Source organism: Mobula birostris, chromosome 5 (genome assembly GCF_030028105.1).
Source record: "Mobula birostris isolate sMobBir1 chromosome 5, sMobBir1.hap1, whole genome shotgun sequence".
In the NCBI taxonomy this organism is placed as follows: domain Eukaryota; kingdom Metazoa; phylum Chordata; class Chondrichthyes; order Myliobatiformes; family Myliobatidae; genus Mobula; species Mobula birostris.
In genome coordinates, this window is record NC_092374.1 from 184077821 (window position 1) to 184100385 (window position 22565).

The 22565-nt window shown below is 44.5% G+C and overlaps 1 protein-coding gene across 1 annotated transcript in view; it reads right to left on the bottom strand.

The window, feature by feature from the left end:
- Nucleotides 1–693: 693 nt before the first annotated feature.
- LOC140198115 (uncharacterized) overlaps nucleotides 694–22565 on the bottom strand; it is a 38958-nt gene continuing 17086 nt past the window's right edge. Inside the window, exon 5 of the mRNA XM_072259043.1 lies at nucleotides 694–1438. Coding sequence (XP_072115144.1) covers nucleotides 1119–1438 — 320 coding nt within the window. The 3' untranslated portion in view covers nucleotides 694–1118. The remainder of the gene's footprint in view (nucleotides 1439–22565) is intronic.

The following is a 22565-nucleotide window of genomic DNA, read 5'->3' on the forward strand; positions in this document are numbered from 1 at the left end:
CTTTGAGGAAAGAGAAGCAAAATAATGGGTGTAAAGGTAGTAAGGTAGAAGGGCTAAAGTGCGTGTACTTCAATGCAAGAAGCATCAGGAACAAAGGTGATTAACTGAGAGCTTGGATACATACATGGAATTATGATGTAGTGGCCATTACAGAGACTTGGCTGGCACCAGGGCAGGAACGGATTCTCAATATTCCTGGATTTCATTGCTTTAAAAGGGATGGAGGGGAGGGGAGGAGGGGTGGCATTACTGGTCAGGGATACTATTATAGCTACAGAAAGGGTGGGTAATGTAGCAGGATCCTCTTTTGAGTCAGTATGGGTGGAACTCAGGAACAGGAGGGGAGCAGTTACTCTATTGGGAGTATTCTATAGGGCCCCTGGCAGCAGCAGAGATACCGAGGAGCAGATTTTGGAAAGGTGCAACAATAACAGGGTTGTTATCATGGGTGACTTTCACTTCCCTAATATTGATTGGCACCTAATTAGTTCCAATGGCTTAGACAGGGCATAGTTTGTTAAATGTGTCCAGGACGGATTCTTGTCACAGTATTTTGGCAGGCTGACTAGGGGGAATGCCATACTAGATCTTGTATTAGGTAACAAACCAGATCAGGTCACGGATCTCTCAGGGGGTGAGTATCTGGGGGACAGTGACAACTGCTCCCTGGCCTTTAGCATTATCATGGAAAAGGATAGAATCAGAGAGGACAGGAAAATATTTTAATTGGGGAAGGGCAAATTATGAGGCTATAAGGCTAGAACTTGCGGGTGTGAATTTGGATGATGTTTTTGAAGGGAAATGTACTATGGATATGTGGTCAACATTTAGGGATCTCTTGCAGGATGTTAGGGATAACTTTGTGCCGGTGAGGAAGAATATTAGATTATGAGGACACGCAGTCCCCTTTTATTGTCATTTAGTAATGCATGCATTAAGAAATGATACAATCTTTTTCCAGAATGATATCACAGAAACACATGACAAACCGACTTAAAACTAACAAAAAAACACATAATTATAACATATAGTTACAACAGTGCAAACAATACCGTAATTTGATATGAACAGACCATGGCACGGTAATAGACTCAAAGTCTCTTGAAAGTCCCATCATCTCACACAGACGGGTAAACCTCCAGCGCCGTCAACTTGCCGATGCAGCATACTGGAAGCATCCGACCACAGTCCGACTCTGAGTCCATCCGAAAACTCCGAGCCTCCGACCACCTCTCCGACACCGAGCACTGAGTACCATCTCTGCCGAGCGTTTCGACCCCGGCCCCCGCAACAGTCAATAGGCAAAGCCGAGGGTATGGGGCCTTCGTCTCCGGAGATTCTCGATCGCGCAGTAGCAGTGGCAGCGAAGCAGGCATTTCAGAAGTTACTCCAGGTGTTCCTCCGCGCTTCTCACAGCTGTCTCCATCAAATCCGGATTCTGCAAACAATGGTAGGATGAAGGAACCAAGGGTGACAAGTGAGGTGGAAAATCTAGTCAGGTGGAAGAAAGCAGCATACATGAGGTTTAGGAAGCAAGGATCAGATGGGTCTATTGAGGAATATTGGGAAGCAAGAAAGGAGCTTAAGAAGGGGGCATGAGAATGCCTTGGCAAGTAGGATAAAGGAAAACCCCAAGGCATTCTTCAATTATGTGACAACAAAAGGATGACAGGAGTGAAGGTAGGACCGATTAGAGATAAAGGTGGGAAGATGTGCCTGGAGGCTGTGGAAGTGAGCGAGGTCCTCAATGAATACTTCTCTTCGGTATTCACCAATGAGAGGGAACTTGATGACAGTGAGGACAATATGAGTGAGGTTGATGTTCTGGAGCATGTTGATATTAAGGGAGAGCAGGTGTTGGAGTTGCTAAAATACCTTTGGACGGATAAGTCCCCAGAACCTAAAGGAATATTCCCAAGGCTGCTCCATGAGGCAAGGGAAGAGATTGGTGAGCCTCTGGCTAGGATCTTTATGTCCTCGTTGTCCACGGGAATGGTACTGGAGAATTGGAGGGAGGCGAATGTTGTCCCCTTGTTCAAAAAAGATAGTAGGGATAGTCCGGGTAATTATAGACCAGTGAGTCTTACGTCTGTGGTGGGAAAGTTGTTGGAAAAGATTCTTACAGATAGGATCTATGGGCATTTAGAGAATCATAGTCTCATCAGGGACAGTCAGCATGGCTTTGTGAACAGCAGGTCGTGTCCAACAAGCCTGATGGAGTTCTTTGAGATGGTGACCAGGCATATAGATGAGGGTAGGCCTGTGGATGTGATCTACATGGATTTTAGTAAGACATTTGACAAGGTTCCACACGGTAGGCTTATTCAGAAAGTTAGAAGGCATGGGATCCAGGGAAGTTTGGCCAGGTGGATTCAGAATTGGCTTGTCTGCAGAAGGCAGAGAGTGGTGGTGGAGGGAGTACATTAAGATTGGAGGGTTGTGACTAGTGGTGTCCCACAAGGATCTGTTCTGGAACCTCTACTTTTCGTGATTTTTATTAACGACCTGGAGGTGGGGGTAGGAGGGTGGTTTGGCAAGTTTGCAGACGACACAAAGGTTGGTGGTGTTGTAGATAGTGTAGAGGATTGTCGAAGATTGCAGACAGACATTGATATGATGCAGAAGTGGGTTGGGAAGTGGCAGATGGAGTTCAACCCGGAGAAGTGTGAGGTGGTACACTTTGGAAGGACAAACTCCAAGGCAGAATACAAAGTAAATGGCAGGATACTTGGTAGTGTGGAGGAGCAGAGGGATCTGGGGGTACATGTCCACAGATCCCTGAAAGTTGCCTTACAGGTAGATAGGGTAGTTAAGAGAGCTTATGGGGTGTTAGTTTTCATAAATCGAGGGATAGAATTTAAGAGTCGCGAGGTAATGATGCAACTCTATAAAACTCTGGTTAGGCCACACCTGCAGTACTGTGTCCAGTTCTGGTCGCCTCACTATAGGTCAGACGTGGAAGCATTGGAAAGTGTACAGAGCAGATTTACCAGGATGCCGCCTGGTTTAGAGAGTATGCATTATGATCAGAGATTAAGGGATTAAGGCTTTACTCTTTGGAGAGGAGGAGGAAGAGAGGAGACATGATAGAGGTATATATTAAGAGGAATAGATAGAGTGGACAGCCAGCGCCTCTTCCCAGGGCACCACTGCTCAATACAAGAGGACATGGCTTTAAGGTAAGGGGTGGGAATTTCAAGGGGGATATTGGAGGAAGGTTTTTTACTCAGAGAATGGTTGGTGCGTGGAATGAATTGCCTGAGTCAGTGGTGGAGGCAGATACACTAGTGAAATTTAAGTGACTACTAGACAGGTATATGGAGGAATTTAAGGTGGGGGGTTATATGGGAGGCAGCGTTTAAGGGTTGGCACAACATTGTGGGCCAAAGGGCCGGTACAGTGCTGTACTATTCTATGTTCTATGTTTTGCACTAGTCACTGTCTTCACTGTTGTAGTCGCTATGACCATACGCACTGTTTACTCTGTGAGCCTCACGCAGGTGAGGAATTTCTTTGCACTCTGGAGTACATGACAATAAATTAACCTGAATCTGAATCCAAATCCAATGCGAGAAGTGAACACTGAATCTGTCAGAGCACGAAGTTTTATTTGGTTGATCTCACAAATGGAGCTTCTGTGGGATAAAGGTCACTTCATTACAAGAGTGCAGGAGTGGGAGCAGAATAGGAGTTGGCGAGTGTGTAGACTGGAGAGCAGCCTTCCCAGTGACAGGCACACATGGAGATACAGATGCCAGAGGGCTGACACCCCAGCCAATCATTCACATGCTCAGAAGGCTAAAGGAACCTTGCATGACCCTGTCAACTCGTACCAACTTTATTGATAAGAATATACATAACAGCTTAAGAGAACAGCATAGAAAGCATTCTATGTGGATGCATAATAACAGTAGCAACTGATCTGCCGTGACTGTAAAGAACTGTAGGGTTGTGGACTGTATTTATTGTTGTAATTATTATTACAGCATATTCTGTTTTTGCTGTGATTTTCATGCAAACTGGTACTGCACACTGGTTTCATGATAATAAATTCTGGTACCGGTACTGAGTTTGGCCCTGTAGTTTAGACGGGAAGGAAACTGAAGAGGATTGCAGCAGTAATAGGGGACAGGCAGACGATTCTGCGGACACAAAAAGGAAACACAAATGGTAGTTTGACTCCCAGGTGCTAAGATCTACAATGTTTCTGAACACGTCCACAATATCCTGAAAAACGAGGGTGAGCGGCCAGAAGCTGTGGTAGATATTGGTACCAATGGCATAGGTAGAAGAATGGGGGAGGTCCTGAAAAAAGAATATAAAAGAGCTGGAAAGGATGCTGGGAAGCAGGACTTCAAGGGTAGTAATCTCCAGATTGCTGCCTGTGCCAAGTGACAGTGAGGATAGGAATAGAATGAGGTGGCAGCAGGTAGATGTGTGGCTGAAGTATTGGAGTGTGTGGGGGGGGGCAGGGATTCAGATTTCTGGATAACTGGGCTGTACAAATGGGATGGTTTGCACTTGCATCCGAGTGGGACCAATAATCTTGCTGGCAGGTTTACTAAAGCTGTTAGGAGTGGATTAAACTAATATGACAGGGAGATGGGAACCAGTATGATAGGGCAGAGTATGAGCCAGCAGGTTTACAAGTAAATAACTCCATAAGACCAGAAGACGTGGGAGCAGAATTAGGCCATTTGGCGCATCATGTCTGCTCTACCATTCAATCATGTCTGATCCTGTTTTCCCCTCCTCAGCCCCAATCCCCAGCCTTCTCCCTTTGATCTTTGATGCTGTGTCCAATCAAGAACATGTCAGTCTCTGTCTTAAGTACCCCCAAAGACCTGGTGTCCACAGTTGCCTGTGGTGATAAATTCCACAAATTCACCACCCTCTGGTTAAAGAAATTTCTCTACATCTCTGTTTTAAATGGACGCCCCTCTATCCTGACGCTGTGCCCTCTTGTCCTACACTTCCTCACCCTGGAAAACATCCTTTCCACATCTACTCTGTCTAGGCCTTTCACATTCTGAAAGTTTTCAATGATATCCTCCCTCATCCTTCTAAATTCCAGCAAGTACAGACCCAGAGCCATCAAACATTCCTCGTAAGATAAATCTCTCATTCCCAGAAACATCATTGTGAACCTTCCCTGGACACTCTCCAATGCCCTCAGGGAAACCATGCTGACTTTGCCAGCACATCTTTCCTGAGATGAGCAGCACAAAGCTGTTCACAATACTAAAAGTAAGGCCTCACCCAGTATCTTATAAAGCCTCAGCATCACACCCCTGCTCTTGTATTCAAGTTAACCTTTAGGGTGATCTGCACAAGGACTCTGAAGTCCCTTTGCATCTCAGATTTTTGGATTTTCTCTCCACTTAAACAATAATCTGCACATTTATTTCTACTACCATACTGCGTGCCACTCTCCTAAGCTGCCCAAGTCCTTCTGCAGTCTCCTTGTTTCCTGAACACTATCTGCCCCTCCACCAATCATTGTATCATCTGCAAACTTGGCAACAAAGCTTTCTATAAAGCATAAAAAGAAGCAGTCCCAACAATGACCCCTGTGGAACACCAATAGTTGCTGACAGCCAACCAGACAAGGGTCCTTTTATTCCCATTCACTGCCTCCTACGAATCAGTCAATGCTCCAACCATGTTAGTAACTTTCCTGTAATACCATGGGCTCTTAACTTGGTAAGCAGCATCATATGTGGCAACTTGTCAAAGGCCTTCTGAAAGTCCAAAAATACAAAATCCACTGCATCCCTTTTACCTATCCTACTTGTAATATCCTCAAAGAACTCCAACAGATTTGTCAGGCAAGAATTTCCCTCAGGGAAACCATGCTGACTTTGTCCTATCTTGTCCAAGTCCTCCATAAACTCATCCTTAACAATTGACTCCAACATCTGGATAATGGATGCAACAAGAATGTGAAGAAGAACAAGCCAATGATTGGGTACAAATGCAGACACAGCAAAGAGTTAAATTGTAACACAGAGGCAAAATTTAAAAGGGTGAAGAATGCTGGACTGATGTTGCTGTATTTAAATGCTCATAACATTGGGAGTAAGGCGGATGAACTCATGGCAGAATTAGAGATTGGTCAGTATGGTGTTGCAGGCATCACTGAGTAGTGGGTGAAAGAAGTCCATAGTTGGGAGCTTAACATCAAAGGACATACTTTGTATTGAAAGGTCGGGCAGGAAGGCAAAGGTGGTGGTGTGTTTCTGCTGGTAAGAGATTGAATTACATCTTTGGAAACAGGTGACAAAAGGTCAGGGAAGGTTGAATCTTTGTGGGTGGACTTAAGAAACTACAAATGTGAAAACCCCATTATGAGAATTATCTGTAGGCCTCCAAAGAGTACACACGATGTAGGGTTGAGATTGCAAAGGGAGCTGGAAAGGGCATGTAGTAAGGGTAATTGTAATTTGTAAAGGGAAACTTCAACATGGAAGAGGATTAGGACAAGCAGGTTGGTGTCGGACCACAAGAGAGGGAATTTGCTGAATGCCTACTGGATGGCTTTTTAAAGCAGCCTGTGCTTGAGCCTACCCTGGGAGAGGCTATCTTAGACTGGGTATTGTCTAATAACCCAGATCTTATTAGGGAGCTTAATGTAAAGGACAGGTTAAGAGGCAGAGATCATAATATGATTGAATTCATACTGTAATTTGAGATGTAGAAGCATAAGTCACATGTAGCAGTATCGCAATGGAATAAAGGGAATTGCAGAGGCATGAGTGAGTAGCTTTCCCAGGTGGATTGGAGGAGGATACTGGCAGGGATCACAGCAGAGCAGAGATGGCTGAAGTTTCTGGGAATAGTTCACAAGGCACAGGATAGATATGTCCCACAGTAGTTCTCAAATAGCAGGGGTAGCAACCGTGTCTGACAAGGGAAGTCAAGGACTGCATAAAAGCCAAGGAAAGGGCATGTAAGATAACGAAAGTGAGTTGGAAGTTGGATGATTGGGAAGCTTTTAAAATCCAACGAAAGGCAATGAAAAAGGTCATAAAAAGGGAAAAGATTAGATATGAGGGCAAACTAGCCAATAATATAAAGCAGGATGCCGAAAGTTTTTCAGTTATATAAAGAGTAAAAGGGAGGTGAGAGTTGATATTAGACCAATGGAAAACGATGCTGGGGAGGTAGAAATAGCAGATGAACTTAATGGTACTTTCTATCTGTCATCACTGTGGAAGACACTAGCAGTATGCCAGTGGTTTTGTGAGCGTCAGGGAGCAGGAGAGAGTGCCATTGTGATTACAAAGGAAAAAGTGCTAGGCAAACTTAAAGGTCTTAATGTGGATAAGTCACTTGGACCAGATGGACTACATCTCAGAGTCCTGAGAGAGGTTGCTGAAGAGATAATGGATGCATTGGACATGATCTTTCAAGAATCGCATGATCGTTAAAGATTCTGGCATGGTCCTGAAGACTGGAAGATTGCAAATGTCACTCCACTTTTTAAGAAAGGAAGAAAGCAAAAGAAGGGAAATTATAGGCCAATTAACCTGATCTCAATGGTTGGGATAGCGTTGAAGTCTATTGTTAAGGACGAGGTTTCAGGGTACTTGGAGACTAACGAGTTACACTCAGCATGGTTTCGGTAAAGGCAAATCTTGTCTGACAAATCTGTTAAGAGTTCTTCAAGAAAGTAGCAAGCAAGGTGGGACAAAGGAGAGGCAGTGGATATCATTTACTTGGATTTTCAGAAGACACTTTTTAAGGTGCCATGCAAGTGGCAGAAGGAATACAGTGCTGGGAAATGTATGATAATGCATTTTGGTAAAAGGAACAATAGTGTGGACTATTATCTAAATGGGGGAAGGTTCAAACATCAGAGGTGCAGAGGGACTTTGGAGTCCTCATGCAAAACTCCCAGAAGTTTAATTTACAGGATGAGTATGTGGTGGAGAAGGCAAATGCAAAGTTGGCATTTACTTCAAAGGGAATAGAATATAAAAACAAGGCTATAATGCTGAGGCTTTATAAGACACTAGTCAGGCCACACTTGAAGCATCATCAACAGTTTTGGGCCCCATATCTCGGGACAGATGTGTTGTCATTGGAGAGAGTCCAGAGGATGTTCAGGAGGATGAATCTGGGAATGAAGGGATTAAAATATGATGAGTATTTGGCAGCTTTGGGCTTGTACCCACTGAAATTTAGAAGAATGTGTGGGGATGTTATTGAAACCTTCCCAATGTTGAAAGGACAAGATAGGGTGGATGTGGAGAGAATATTTTTTTATGGTGGTGGTATCCAGAACTAGAGGGCACAGCCTCAAATTTGAAGGGTGCTATTTCAGAACTGAGGTAAAGAAGAATTATTTTTTTAACCAGAGAGTAGTGAATCTGGTGAATGTTCTGCCACAGACTGTGGTGGAGGCCAAGTCTGTGGGTATATTTAAGGTGCAAGTTGATCATTTCCAAATCAGTCAGGGCATCAGAGGAAATGGTGAGAAGGTATAGGGTTGAATGAGATACGGGATCAGCCATGATGGAATGGTGGAGCAAACACGGTGGGCTGAGTAGTCTAATTCTGCTCCAGTGTCTTATGGCCTTAGAAATCGATCTAATCTTCACGTCATCGTCTTTATTATAGTAGCGACCTAAGTAGCAATACATCTGCCCACAAGATGGCGCTCCAGAACACTTACTGCCAAAGATTTTAAAGAGGCATTGAATTAACGTCCAGTATTTAGCGCCTGGAAGGAAAACGTGTAATTTTTGCTTTAAAAGGATAGGTTATAGTTAAGCACTGATCCAGAAGAATAGATGATATAGGGAGGTTTGTTCACTGAAGGGGTAAGATGTGATTTAGTTTATTAATTTAAGGATAGGCAGAAATTTCAAGACACAGAAAGAAGTCTATATTTTCCTTTGAGTGTGTTCCTTCCATCAGGAATGAACTTCAGGCTAATCCCATTTCCCTCCATGATCATGCAAGCTACTTTTCCCACAAGTTCCTTAGCCTCTGCACATTTTCAGAAGCCAGAAAATATGAAGTAAACATAGGAAATGCAAGAAAAATTCGACAGTTCATGCAATACCTATACAGAGAAAAAGAATTGCTGTTTCTTACAGTATTTTTTACTTTTATTACACTTGTGAGCAACCTCAATGAGTCAAATAGTTTGCTTTTTCAAATCTCCTCAGGTACATCTACCAGCTAACTTCACCGGATGTCCTCTAATTACTGATCGCTGTAATGAAGGAAGTAGATATTTTATGCTTGCTCTGTTCACGTCTGTCTTCATTGTAGTCACCTAAATTGATCAGCCCTAAAGTTCTTTGCTCTAGGGATCCCATGCATTCACTCTGAGAACATGCATCCTACACACAGGTACCATTGGAGTTTAGGTCTGAACCCAGGTTACTGGAGGAGTGAGGTAGTAGGATTGAATCTGCTGTACTACATATCTAACCAACGTTCAAAGATTAACAAAGATAACTATTGAGTTCAAGGTAAAATCAAACTGGTGAAATTGAGATGTGTTGACTAATAATGAAACAGCTCTTTCAATCTCTTTTGATTTTCCCATGGCCACCCTTTTGTTTATGATTCAGAAGTTTTGATTTTTATGGATAGATGCCAGTAACTGTCAATTCTATCTCACAATCAGACTGACATCAAAATATTTCCATTCTTTATAACCAGTTGGTCGACTTCCTCTCCAATGCTCTTCCTGGTGGGTGGCTGGGTGTGTGTGTGTGTGTGTGTGTGTTTCTCACCAGATACTCAACTGCTGTGGTCATGTGATAACTTTGTCCGTACTGATGATATCAGTTCCATTGCCTCATATGGGATTGACACATAAACCCTCACTAATGAGGGGATGACGAGACGGCCTACAGGGACAAGGTCCAGCACCTGGCCGCGTGGTGCGCCGATAACAACCTGGCCCTTAACACCCAGAAGACCAAGGAAATTATCGTGGACCTCAGGCATGCTAGGAGCCACATTCATGTCCCCATCTACATCATCGGTGCTGTAGTGGAGCGTGTATCAAGCTTCAAATTCCTTGGTGTCCACAGTCCCAAAGATCTCACCTGGTCGCTGAACTCCTCCAGCCAGATCAAAAAGGTGCAATAGCGCCCTTATTTCTTGCGGAGCATCAAGAAACCGCACCTCTATCCCAGGATACTGACAGACTTTTACCGCTGTACCATTGAGAGCATACTCACCAACTGTATCTCGATGTGGTATGGCAATTATCCCGTATCGGACCGCAAAGCACTCCAGCGTGTGGTGAAGACTGCTCAGCGGATTATCGGCACCCACTTGCCCACCACTGAGAACATCAACCATAAACGCCGCCTGGGCAGGGCAAAAACCATTATCAAGGATGCATCTCACCCTAACCATGGACGTTTTACCCTCCTCCCATCCGGTAGGCGCTATGGGAGCTTCCGCTCCCGCACCAGCAGGCACAGGAAGAGCTTCTTCCCTGAGGCTGTGACCTCGCATCACAGTGCTAAGCAGTATTGCACCCATATTGGACTGTCTCAGTACTTTTATATTTGTATGCTGTAGCATTTACTTTTTATTTGTAGTTATTCTGTAAATATTACTATTCTTTTGCACTTCTGGTCAGATGCTAATTACATTTCATTGGCTTTGTACTCGGCACAATGACAATAAAGTTGAATCTAATCTAATCCTAAACTGCAGGGCATGGAGTCATGGTGTTCTACAGCATAGAAACAGGACATGGGGCCCACCATGTCCATGCAGACTGATCTGTATTCATTTCATCTCCCAGCACTTAAGCTTGCAGCTTTCTGTGCTGAACGATTCCTGTTTGGACCCTTCTTCTGTGCTGTCAGTGACTTCAATTTCACCACTTTCTCCAGCAATGTGTTCCGGGTACTCACCACTCCCTGGGTGGGAAAGAATCCCATCTAAATATAAAGCACGAAAGATTTTGAAAATGCTGGAAATATTGAGCATTACACACAAAATGCTGAATGAACTCAACAGGTGACGTTTCGGGATAAGCCCCTTCATCTCAACCCAAAACATTGATGAAGGATCTTGGCCCGAAACTATTCTCCTGCAACGATGATGCCTGACTTGCTGAGTTCCTACAGCATTTTTTGTGTGTTCTGCTCTAAATAGCTTCTCTCTGACCCTGTCTATGACCTCTAGTTTGGAGGTGGGGGGGGGGATCTCCTGCATCCCAAGAAGTCCGTATCTTCTGCCCAGGCTTCTGCCCTGCAGAGGTCTCTCCAGTGCTGCTGTTCACAGCAACAGAACCATCGCAGGAGGGAGCAGCTACGAGTGAAAAGCCCTCACCGATTGGCATAGGTATCAGGCACTACGGTGGTGGGGTGAAGGGGTAGGTAAATAGGGATATAGACTAAGAACAATGATCAATCACCTTGGTTGCGCCTTAGCTTACAGTTTTGGACAGTCAAAAAGAAGCTTTACCCAGCAACAGATGACGTACTAGTCATTATTCTCTAAAGATAGGCAAAGGCTCAAATAAGGAACTACCTGATCTTGGAGAAGCAGCTCAAGGTATAGCTCAATATGGGAAGTATAGTGTAGGGGCTAGAATATTCTGGAGAAAAGGGGAACGGTCTGAATAAGGAACTGATGGGCTAGCTTTGCTTTAAAATAATTATAACTAACTGACCAATGATTATTTTACATCTAATTGTATCTTAGCATGTGATTGAAGTGATTCTAATATTATCTAAACTTGTAATCATAAGATTTACTGCTACCTGATCAATGTTATAAATTGTGGAGAATTGTGTAATTCGGGGGCACTGTCTGGACTGGCTCTTTTGGGAGATCAGTCTGTAACTTCCCCCACAGCATGCTATGAGTAAAGAATAAAGATTTGAAAAAGAATTACGTGTGTTAGCGTTTTTGTGGTACTTTGTCTTTGCATCGGTCGGTCCAGTACGACAATTTGGCGAGCCAAAGCCAGGAATCCAAAAACGAGAGTCTCATGAGACAGTGTCAGCGGTCAACTCGGTGGTGGTGACCTGAGACAGGTTGGCCCACAAGGTAAGATTTACCTTGACCTCTCTCATTAATTGCCCACCTTGACGATCCCCTCGTCTGGTGGGTAATCTTCTTACGGACTCCTTCCCAAACCGAGTACCACAGGTTAAAAGAGGGGTTAGATTCCCTGACGAAGTATAAGGTTAGGTAAGGGGTTACAGTCCCCGACGAAGTATTGTGAGTATTAAAGCCTGCCGGTGCCGACAAATTGGGCAGCGGATCATTGGTTCTGACCTATTCCATTTCCTTTGAGTGTCTTACAGCAAATTGGTCAGCGGGTTAGTGGCAGTAACCTATTAGATTTTGGAGCTGGTAGCCATTCTAATTGGCGTGGGGGGCCGGGGCGTGTAGCGCAGTAAATTGACCAGCACAGGGCAGAGCAGACGTTTGGCCACACAGGGGAAGTGTCTCTCCCCTGCAATCTATCCGGATGCTGTAAATACATTTTGGGGTATACTTGTGATAATTTGCCTGTCTCAGCCTTACCTTAGACCGGCTGTTAAGAGGGGAAATCCCCCACGCGAAGCTCAGGACCTTGAAGTGGGTGCAGCGAGACACGGCACAAGATTAATGGGGAGTGGGGGTTATAGATTATAAGGTGGGAAAGCCGCACTCTGGAGTATCAGCAGCCAGCCTTAGACCGGTTGTTAAGAGGGGAAATTTCCCCAAGCGAAGGTCAGGACCCTGAAGTGGGAGTGAGAAAGCAAGGCGGCCGACCCACCCGATTAGGGAGCATGGGGCAAACATTAGATAAATCTGTAAATAACACGCCATTGTTTAAACTTTGTAAGGATGACCCAGAGAGAGAGAATGATTACTGAAGGATATCAGCATGCCTAAATAAGAAATTGGGGAGTGAAATTTGGCTTCTGGGTGGGACCTGGGATTTAGGTAAATGTCTAAAGGCAGAAGAAGCAATTTGGAAGCGTTAACACCGGACAAAAATGGAAAGTATTAATGTCCATTTGGAGAAAAACGGCCGAAGAATTAAAATAACAGATCTAAGCAAAGCAGTTGGGAGCATAACACATGTCGCAGAGGGATTAGTGTATGTGGCAATGAAGGAAATTCGAATCCGTGGGAGATATTAAAAGGACTGTGTGAGGATCACAATAAGAATAAGGAGAAACAGGATAGGGAAAAGAGAGATGCGGGGCTAAAGATAGACGGGAGGATGATGATGAAGCCGACAAAAGTAAAACTGAGGTACCTCTTGACCTGTCCGGACTGCCCATGCTCTTTAATGATAATGAGACTGAGGAGGAGGAGGTATGGCACATTCCCGTTGCCTGCATTCGACCCCAACCCACGGCATTGCCACCCCCATATAACGTTACTGCTGCCCAACCCCAGGTACCTCCGAATACACTGCCCCCAAGCCCAATAGCCTCCCGAACCAGGGGACAACTTCGGCGACGGGGGAGAAACAGGCGCCAGGCTAGGAGGCGACGAAGCCTTTTGGTGGGAGATGGCCCCTTGATAGACCTTGAGACGGATACTGATTATGACTCTAGTATTGAAAATGATGATTCTGAAGACTCGAGGCCCAGAAGGAGGGGCAATTTCCCAACAGGACCATTCCCAAACCTAGGGTAGGACAGCCGAACCTAGGTAGCTATGATGCAGGTTTAAACCTCTTGGAAGCCCCAATAAATGTGTATGATCATGAATCAGGCCCCGAACAGGAAAACTGATCCCGAGGGATATATCGATTATATGATTGGTACAACCCAAATGTCTCAGGTGACTCCCCAGGATCTTTTTAGCTTGTACTGCGTGGCTGTTATGACAAGTGAACAGGAGAAATGGAAAGAAGCTATAGGGGATCATGCCAATTTGGAGTCCTCTTCCACCGCAACCCCGCCCGCAGAACAGGTGGATAAAATAACGAAGGCTCTAAAGAAGGTTTTGCAGCACCCAGTAGACGTCGCTAAGGTCCTTGAGTGCCGCCCAAAGGCAGGACAGAACAGTTGCGACTTTTGGGAACGCTTCTGCTCCCTTTATGCAACCTACGTTGGAGATGCCGCCTATAATGCCGGCAATACTTCGCCCCAGTTTATTTCGATGACATTGCGGTGCCTCCCCGAGGATGTGTCCAAGGCTATTAGAACTGATATGGACTGGCCCGATAGGAATAAGCAGGCCATAAAAAGGGCAGTTGAGCATTTTTGGAGTCATGCAGGGATTCCAAGCCAACCAGAGTAAAGCATGAAATTGTGCAGCCTATACATCCGGTGGTCCCTAATCCTGCTACGATTTTAAGCAACATTCCACCGGACTCCCAAGTTTTTTTTTTACTATAGTAGATCTGCAGCATGCGTTTTTTGCAATACCCCTTGCTCCTGAGTCACAGTGCCTTTTTGTATTTACCTTTCAAGACCAGCAGTGCACTTGGACTAGGTTAACCCAAGCACTCCCCCACCATTTTCTTGCAGATATTACATAGGTAGTTTAGAGATTTACAGTTTCCCGGGGCCTCTACGGTAATACAGTACGTAGATGACCTTCTACTGGCAAGCCCGTCAGAAACCTCAACCGTGCAGGACACCAATACGCTTCTGAATGCTCTGCATTCATGGGGATACGTGAACCCGCCCCAAAAAGTAAAGAATGCCCAAAGGCAAGTGAGATTTCTGGGAACCCTTCTGAGTGCAACCGAAAGGCAGCTCACCGCAGAAAGAGTGACCCCGATCCTTGCGACCGCCCCCCCCCCCCCCCGCCGCGCCATCTACGTCGAAAGCCATGCGTGCTTTCCTTGGTCTGGTAAACTTTTGCAGGCAGTGGATTCCCAGTGTTGCCCTGTATACAAAACATTTGAGCCCCCTGGCTTCCAGTTCGCTTACGGGGCCCCTAGAGCTAACTGAGCAACAGAGAGAGGCTTTTGAGGAATTGAAGAAATCCCTCTCGAGGGCACCTGCTCTCGGCCGCCCGCTCGATGACCGTCCGTTCCAGCTTTTTGTGAATGTTTTAGATGGCTGCGCCACTGCAGTGCTCACTCAGACTCATGGGGATAGACGCAGGCCTGTTGCCTATTATTCCGCTGTTAGACCCCGTAGCGAAGGGATTACCCTCGTGTTCGCACATGTTCCCAGCCATTTACTCCCTAGTTACGGCTGTTTCCAACATCACCCACCAATAGCCAGTTACAGTGTACTTGGCCCACACTATTGTAGCGCTGCTGACCACCCACCAAACCCAACATCTGACTCAGGCCAGACTAACCCGTTACGAGATAGCATTACTTAATAACCCACTCCTCACCTTTGCATACTGTGATACCGTCAGCCCCGCTACATTTTTAGAGACAGCGCCTGTTGAGTTGACTGAGCCCCCTCCTGACTGTCTGCTATGGAACCATTTCCTCACCTCCTCCGGGACCCCATCCAGAATGCCATCTGTGTAAGGAACCTCCCTTAGGCCATACACCTCCCCGAAAAATTAGCCATTATTAAATGATCGGCTCATCTAAAAGACGAATCTGCAGTGACTAAAGGAAATAACGGCCGATTTGGCTGCCAAGCAGTCTGCGCAGGAGGCGACCGCTATAGTCTTAACTGCAGAAAGATTGGCCTTCAAAGGTGTGTGGCAGGGTAGGTACTGCTGATGAAGCAATTTGACTGCAACAGGACTTAGACAAATTGGAAGAATGTGAAAAAAGTGGCATCTGGAGTACAGTGCTGGAAAATGTATGAGAATGTATTTTGGTAAAAGGAACAATAGTGCTGACTATTATCTAAATGGGGGCAAGGTTCAAACATCAGAGGTGCAGAGGGACTAAGGAGTCCTCGTGCAAGGCTCCCAGAAGGTTAATTCACTGGTTGAGTCTGTGGTAAAGAAGGCAAATGCAATTTACTGCAAGGGGAATAGAATATAAAAGCAATGATCTAATTCTGAGGCTTTATAAGACACTAATCAGGCCACACTTGGAATAATGTCAGCAGTTTTGGGCTCCATGTTTCAGAAAGGATGTGTTGTCATTGGAAAGAGTCCAAAAGTGGTTCACAAGGATGATTCCGGGAATGAATGAGTTAACTTATGAGGAACATTTGGTACCCCTGGGCCTGTGCTCATTGGAATTCAGAAAAATGCGTGGGGATCTCACTGAAACATACCGAATGTTGAAAGGACTAGATAGGTGGATATGGAAAGGATGTTTCCAACGCTGGGGGCATCCAGAACTAGAGGTCACATTCTCAAAATTGAGGGGTGACCCTTTAGAACAGAGGGTAAAGAATATTTTGTTTCAACCAGAGAGTAGTGAATCTGTGGAATGCTCTGCCAAAGATTGCGGAGGCCAAGTCCGTGTGTATATTTAAGGCGGAAGTTGATCATTTCTTGATCTGTCAGGGCATCAAAGAATATGGCGAGAAGGCGGGTGTATGGGATTGAGTGGGATCCAGGATCAGCCATGACGAAATGCCGGAGTAAACTCAAAGGTCTGAATGGCCTAATCCTGCTCCTATGTCTTATAGTGTTAATGTAATATAGAATATAAAGTCACAATTAAAGTGAAGTACAAGTAGAATCAGAAATTTTATGAAGTTTGTTTGGTGGCAGCAATACAAATACAAGACATAATAATGATTACAAATTGCAATATAAAGAAATAAGAACCAAGTCAGCCAAGAAATAAATTGATTACATAAATATAGATACATAAATAAATAAATACATCAGCAAATACATCCTGAAGAAGAGAAATAGCAAGAGAGTGTTCATGGATTCATGAACCATTCAGGAGTCTGATTGCAGAAACAAGAAGCAGTTTCTAAAATGTTGATTATGGGTTCTCATGCTCTCGTACCTCAACCCTTATGGCAGCAATGAGAAGAGGACATAGTCTAGGTGGTGAAGGGCCTTCATGATGAAGGTTGGTTAGAATATTGTCCCGAAGGAGGAGGGGCCAAGTGTAGAACATCACTTCCCACCTCACCCAACCCACTCTCCCCTGGCTTGGGAAATGCAGCTAGGAGAATTCAACGCAGTGGAAAGAGAATCAATGAGCAACTGATGAAAGAGAATGATGTGCTCAAAATTAAGATGTGGTGTGATAAAAGCAGAGAAGGTGCAGAAAGGATTTACATGAATGTTATCAGGATATGGAGGGCTTGGGTTAAAAGGAAGATTTGATCAGCAGATAGTCTTGATAGGCTGATAACAAAGGAATTTAAGGTGTGATCTGACAGACGTTTACAAAATTATTAGAGGAATAAATAAGGTGGATGTGCATAGTCTTTTCCCCCAAGGTAGGAGAGTCTAAAACAAGACCAAGCAAAGTGAAGGAGAATCCTAAGGGATTGTACAGATATGTTAAGAGCAAAAGGACAGCAAAGGGCAAAACTGTAAGACTAGAATGGTAATCCATGTGTGGAGCCAAAAGAGATCAGGGAGATCTTAAATGTTTTTTTTTGCATCTGTATTCTCACAGGAAATGGACAAAGAGTCTATAGAAGTAAAGCAAAGTGGCATCAACTTCATGGACCCTATACAGATTACAGAGGAAGAGGTCTTTGCTGTCGTGAGGAAAATTAGGGTGGATATATCCTCAGAGCCAGACAAGATGTTCATTCAGACCCTGCAGGAGGCAAGAGCAAAAATTGCTGGAACCCTAGCAGTGATATTTAAATTATCCTTAGATACAGGTGAGGTCCCAGAAGATTGAGGACAGCTAAAGTTGTTCCGCTGTTTCAGAAAGGCTATAAAAATAAAACAGGAAATTGTAGACTAGTGAACCTGACATCAGTAGCGGAAAAGTTATTAGAAGGTGTTCTAAGGACCAGATGTATAAGAATTTGGATAGACGTGGAGTGGTTAAGGATAGCCAGCATGGCTTTGTGCATGGTAGGTCATGTCTAACCAATCCTATTGAATTTTTCAAGAAGGTTACAAGGAAAGTGAATGAAGTCAAGGCAGTGGATGTTGGCTACATGGACATTAAAAAGATATTTCCCAAGGTCCAACATGGGAGATTGGTCAAGGAAGTTCAGTTGCTCGGAACTCAAGATGAGGAAATCAGTTGGATTAGACATTGGTTTTGTGGGAAAAGTCAGAGAGGTAGTAGATGGTTGCCTCCCTGACTGGAGGCCTGTGACTGATGGAGTGCCATAGGGATTGGTGCTGGGTCCATTCTTATCTGTCATCTATATCAATGATCTGGATGATAATGTGGTTACCTGGATCATCTAATTAGCAGATGACACCAAGATTAGAGGTGCAGTGGACAGAGAACTAGGCTATCATGGCTTGTAGAGGGATCTGGACCAGCTGAAAAATGGCAGATGGTATTGAATGCAGAGAAGTGCAAGGTGTTGTACTTTGGTAGAACTGACCAGGTTAAGTCTTATACAGTGAATGATAGTCCACAGAGGAGAGCAGTAGAACAAAGTGATCCGGGAATACAGATCCATAACTTACAGTAATTGGTGTCACAGGTAGACAGGGTTGTAAATAAAATGTTTGGCACATTGGCCTTCAATATTGTGTACCAGAGATGGAATATTATGTTGAAGTTGTGTACGATATTGGTGAGGCCTAATTTGGAGTACTGTGTCCAGTTCTGGTCCGCTACCCACAAGACAGATGTACTGTAAACAAGGTTGAAAGGAGACAGAGAACATTAACTGGGATGTTGACAGGTCCAGAGGTCTTGAGTGTCATGTATGACGTCCAGCAGAGGTACCGGACTGATGATGCTAATGAGAGAGGTAAGAAAGACAATGCAAAAACATTCAAAATGCTAATAAGAGAGAAGAAAGGGATTAATGGGAAAGGGACACAATTCAGCTATTGACAGACTGGTTGCTTTGAACCTGAACTGTTTAAAGTTTGATGGACAGATGATACCCCAGCAGGGGGATAAAAGGAGCAGGTTTGCTAAGGCACGCGACACCACGAGACCCTGGGAAGAGCAGTGTGCCCCCACAAGTTGGTGGGTGTTTGGAGATCCGGTTCACGGGAACCGACCAGAGGCTCACAGGGTGTACAGGTACGATCGGTGGGAACCTGGGGTGTGTGTCCGCCCTTGCCTGGGTGCCGGGTTCACCGCGGATGAACGATCGTATCCGGAACGGAGGGGTCACAGTCGGTGACCACAGTGGGATAGAAGACATCAAAGAGTCTGCCCGAAACCAACTGCGAAGACATCCAAAAGGTCTGCCTGAAACCAAGTTGCATCTCTCTCTCTCTCTCCCTCCAATGGTACGACAACAGCGATTACTGCGAACTGCACTAAACTGAACTGAACTCTGCTTCACTTAAGACTGATCATTTTACCCCTAGACTGCGATAGAGCTTGGTTGATTCCTATTACTCTAGTTCTGTGTATATGTGTGTATTATCATTGCTAACCTGTTACATTTATATCCTTACGATTAGTGTACTGTATTACTTATTTCTTTAATAAAACTTTATTAGTTCCTAGTAATCCAGACTGCAACGAGCGTTCTGTTTCTGCTGGTTTGGCAACCCAGGGACGGGGCACATAACATGAGTTACAAGGAAAAATTGAATAGGTTAGGACTTTATTCCTTGGCACATAGAAGACAGAGGCATATAAAAATTATGAGAGGTATAGATAGGGTAAATGCAAGCAAGTTTTCCGCTGAGGATGGGTGAGACTGCAACCAGAGGTAATGGGTGAAGGATAAAAGGTGAAAAGTTTAAGGGGAACATGAGGAGAAATGTCTTCACACAGAGGGTCCTGAGAGTGTGGAACAAGCTGCCAACGCAGGTGATGCATGCAGGATCAATTTCAATGTTTAAGAGAAAGTTGGAGAGGTTCATGGATGGTAGGGGCAAGGCGGGCTATGGTCCCAGTGCAAGTCCATGGCAGTAGGCAGTTTAAATGGATCGGCACGGACGAGATGGGTTGAAGGGCCTGTTTCTATGCTGTATTTTTCTATGACTCTAACAGGGCATAGGTTTAAAGCAAGTGGGGTGCGAGATTTAACGAGGTTCTGAGGAGCATGCTTTGCTCACAGGGTGGGGTAGATAGAGTAAGGAACACCCAGTGAAATTGCTACCGGTGGGTACAGCAACAAAAGTTAAAAGCTATGTGGAAGGTACATGGAGATGGAAGGTTTAAAGGAACATGGGCCAAACACAGCTCAATTGGATTGGCTTAAATGTGCACCTTGGTCATCCTGGGAAAGTTGGGCTGAAGTGCCTGTTTCTAGGTTGTATGAATCTGTGAATCTATGAATCTAAATGCTGTCCTAACATGTATGTGGGATGATAAAGGAGTGGCTGGATGAATGTGCTCAAGCATTTCTGCCTTAATGCAGTTTTTTTCTTTGCACTGTGGCAATGGGAGGGGTCAAGGAGGGACTGGTCTCTGTTGAGGAAAGTCTGGCATGGATTAGACTCAGGAGTTATTCCCACATCCATCTGCACCTCTGACATCAGTAATACGAGTGTTCCCTCCTTCAATACAAGAGCGAACATGTTTAATAAACTCCAAGCAATGCAACACGTTAACCCAAGGTTTCTGAATGGTCCAGGAACCCATGAACACTATCTGACTTTTTGTTCTCTATTTGCACAACCTTTTATTTTTTATATATTTCTTCATGTTAACTTACTATGATTTTTATGTATTGCTCTGTACTGCTGCTGCAAAACAACAAACTTCATGACATACCCTATGTAAATGATATTAAAGATGAATCTGATCCTGATGCTCCAATAAGCTGCTATTTCAGTCAAAATCCTTTTGCATCTGGTCAACTTGAAAAATGTGAAGATAAAACAATGCATGAAAATAGCGCAAGACCTTCTTGTGCTGGTGATCTGAAACAGAATCAGAAACTGCTCAGCAGGTCAGGCAACATCTGTGCAGAGCTAATGGCCCAGGCTAAAGACATTCTAATTAAAGCATTAACTTAGCTTTCCTCTGCAGTTTCTACCTGACCTGGTGAGTCATAGTCATAGAAAACTACACCACAGAAGCAGGCCCTTTGGCACATCTAGTCCGTGCCAAACTAAACTGTGTTTTCGCATCGCCCTCCATACCCCTACCATCCATGTACCTTCCAAACTTCCCTGAAAGTGCTGAAATCGAGCTCACATGCACCGTGGCGCTGGCAGCTCGTTCCACACTCTCAGGACCCTCTGAGTAAACAAGTTTCTCATGTACCCCTTAAACTTTTCACCTTTCACTCTTAACCCCTGACCTCTATTTGTAGTCCCACCCAAGCTCAGTGGGAAAAGCCTTCTTACATTTACCCTATATATACCTCTCATAACTTTGTACTGTATCACATCTCCCTTCAATCTTCCACATTCCAAGGAATAAAGTCCTAATCTATTCAACTTTCCTCATCCTCCAATCCAAGCAACATTCTGGTAAATTTACTCTGTACACTTTCAACCTTATACCAGAGCCCTTTGCTCTACAGCACCCCTCAATGCCCTACCGTTCATTGTATATCAACTATGCTGGTTGGTCCTATTCAAATACAACACCGCACATTTGTCTGCATTAAATTCCATCAGCCATTTTTCAGCTCATTTTTCCAGCTGGTCCAGATCCTGGTGCATGCTCTGATAGTTTTCTTTACCATCCAGCTCATCCCCAATCTTGGTACCATCCACAGATTTGCCAATTCAGTTAACCACATTATCATCCACACTACTGACATACAGCAGATGACAAAAAACTACGGACCCAGCACCAATCCCCATAGCACTCCACTAGCCACAGTCCTCCAATCAGAGAAGCAACTATCTACAAGTGTTGACAGTTTGTCAACGGAACTAGCTTGGGGAAACTCACTGTTCCACTTTTAAATTATCGAAGCTCGCACTCTATTGTCTCTGCACAAGCAACCATGTCATTATGTTGACCCTGGGCCAACAACTTAGAACATGGATTCTCTGTCCCTCTGTATCAATACCCACTCAATGTTTCCAATTTATAACACTGAAATAGCAAATCTCCAGTGGCCAGATGATCAATCCTTTCTTCTCCCAGTCCCTGGCATGGGGGTTCTTTCTTGCAATGGTGATTCTCCAGAGCTATTGCTGAGAGTACAATCGAAGTGTCCACTTTTATATTCATTCCTTATCAATTCAAATGTAGCATTCCAGTGTCATTGGCTGTAGGTCATGTCTCTGACATTTATTGGTTCTGATCCTGCCCAGCATCGTTTATTAGAAACCATAGAAAAACTACAGCACAGAAACAGGCCTTTTGGCCCTTCTTGGCTGTGCTGAACCATTTTCTGCCTAGTCCCACTGACCTGCACACGGACCATACCCTTCCATATACCTCCCATCCATGTATCTGTCCAGCTTAATCTTGAATGTTAAAAAAGAACCTGCACTTACCAATAATCAGTAGTTTTTGGCTCTTTATTCACAATCACCAACCAGCTTGAATCATGCAGAACAGATTCAGACTACAACAGTCAAAAACCTGCAAGTTACATCCAGCTAAGCAACATCTCACAAATAACTTCTTATTTGGAAATGATCCCCAGTTCAACAGATTACCTGAGGCATCATTGTGTCGACTTTAAAACACTGATCAA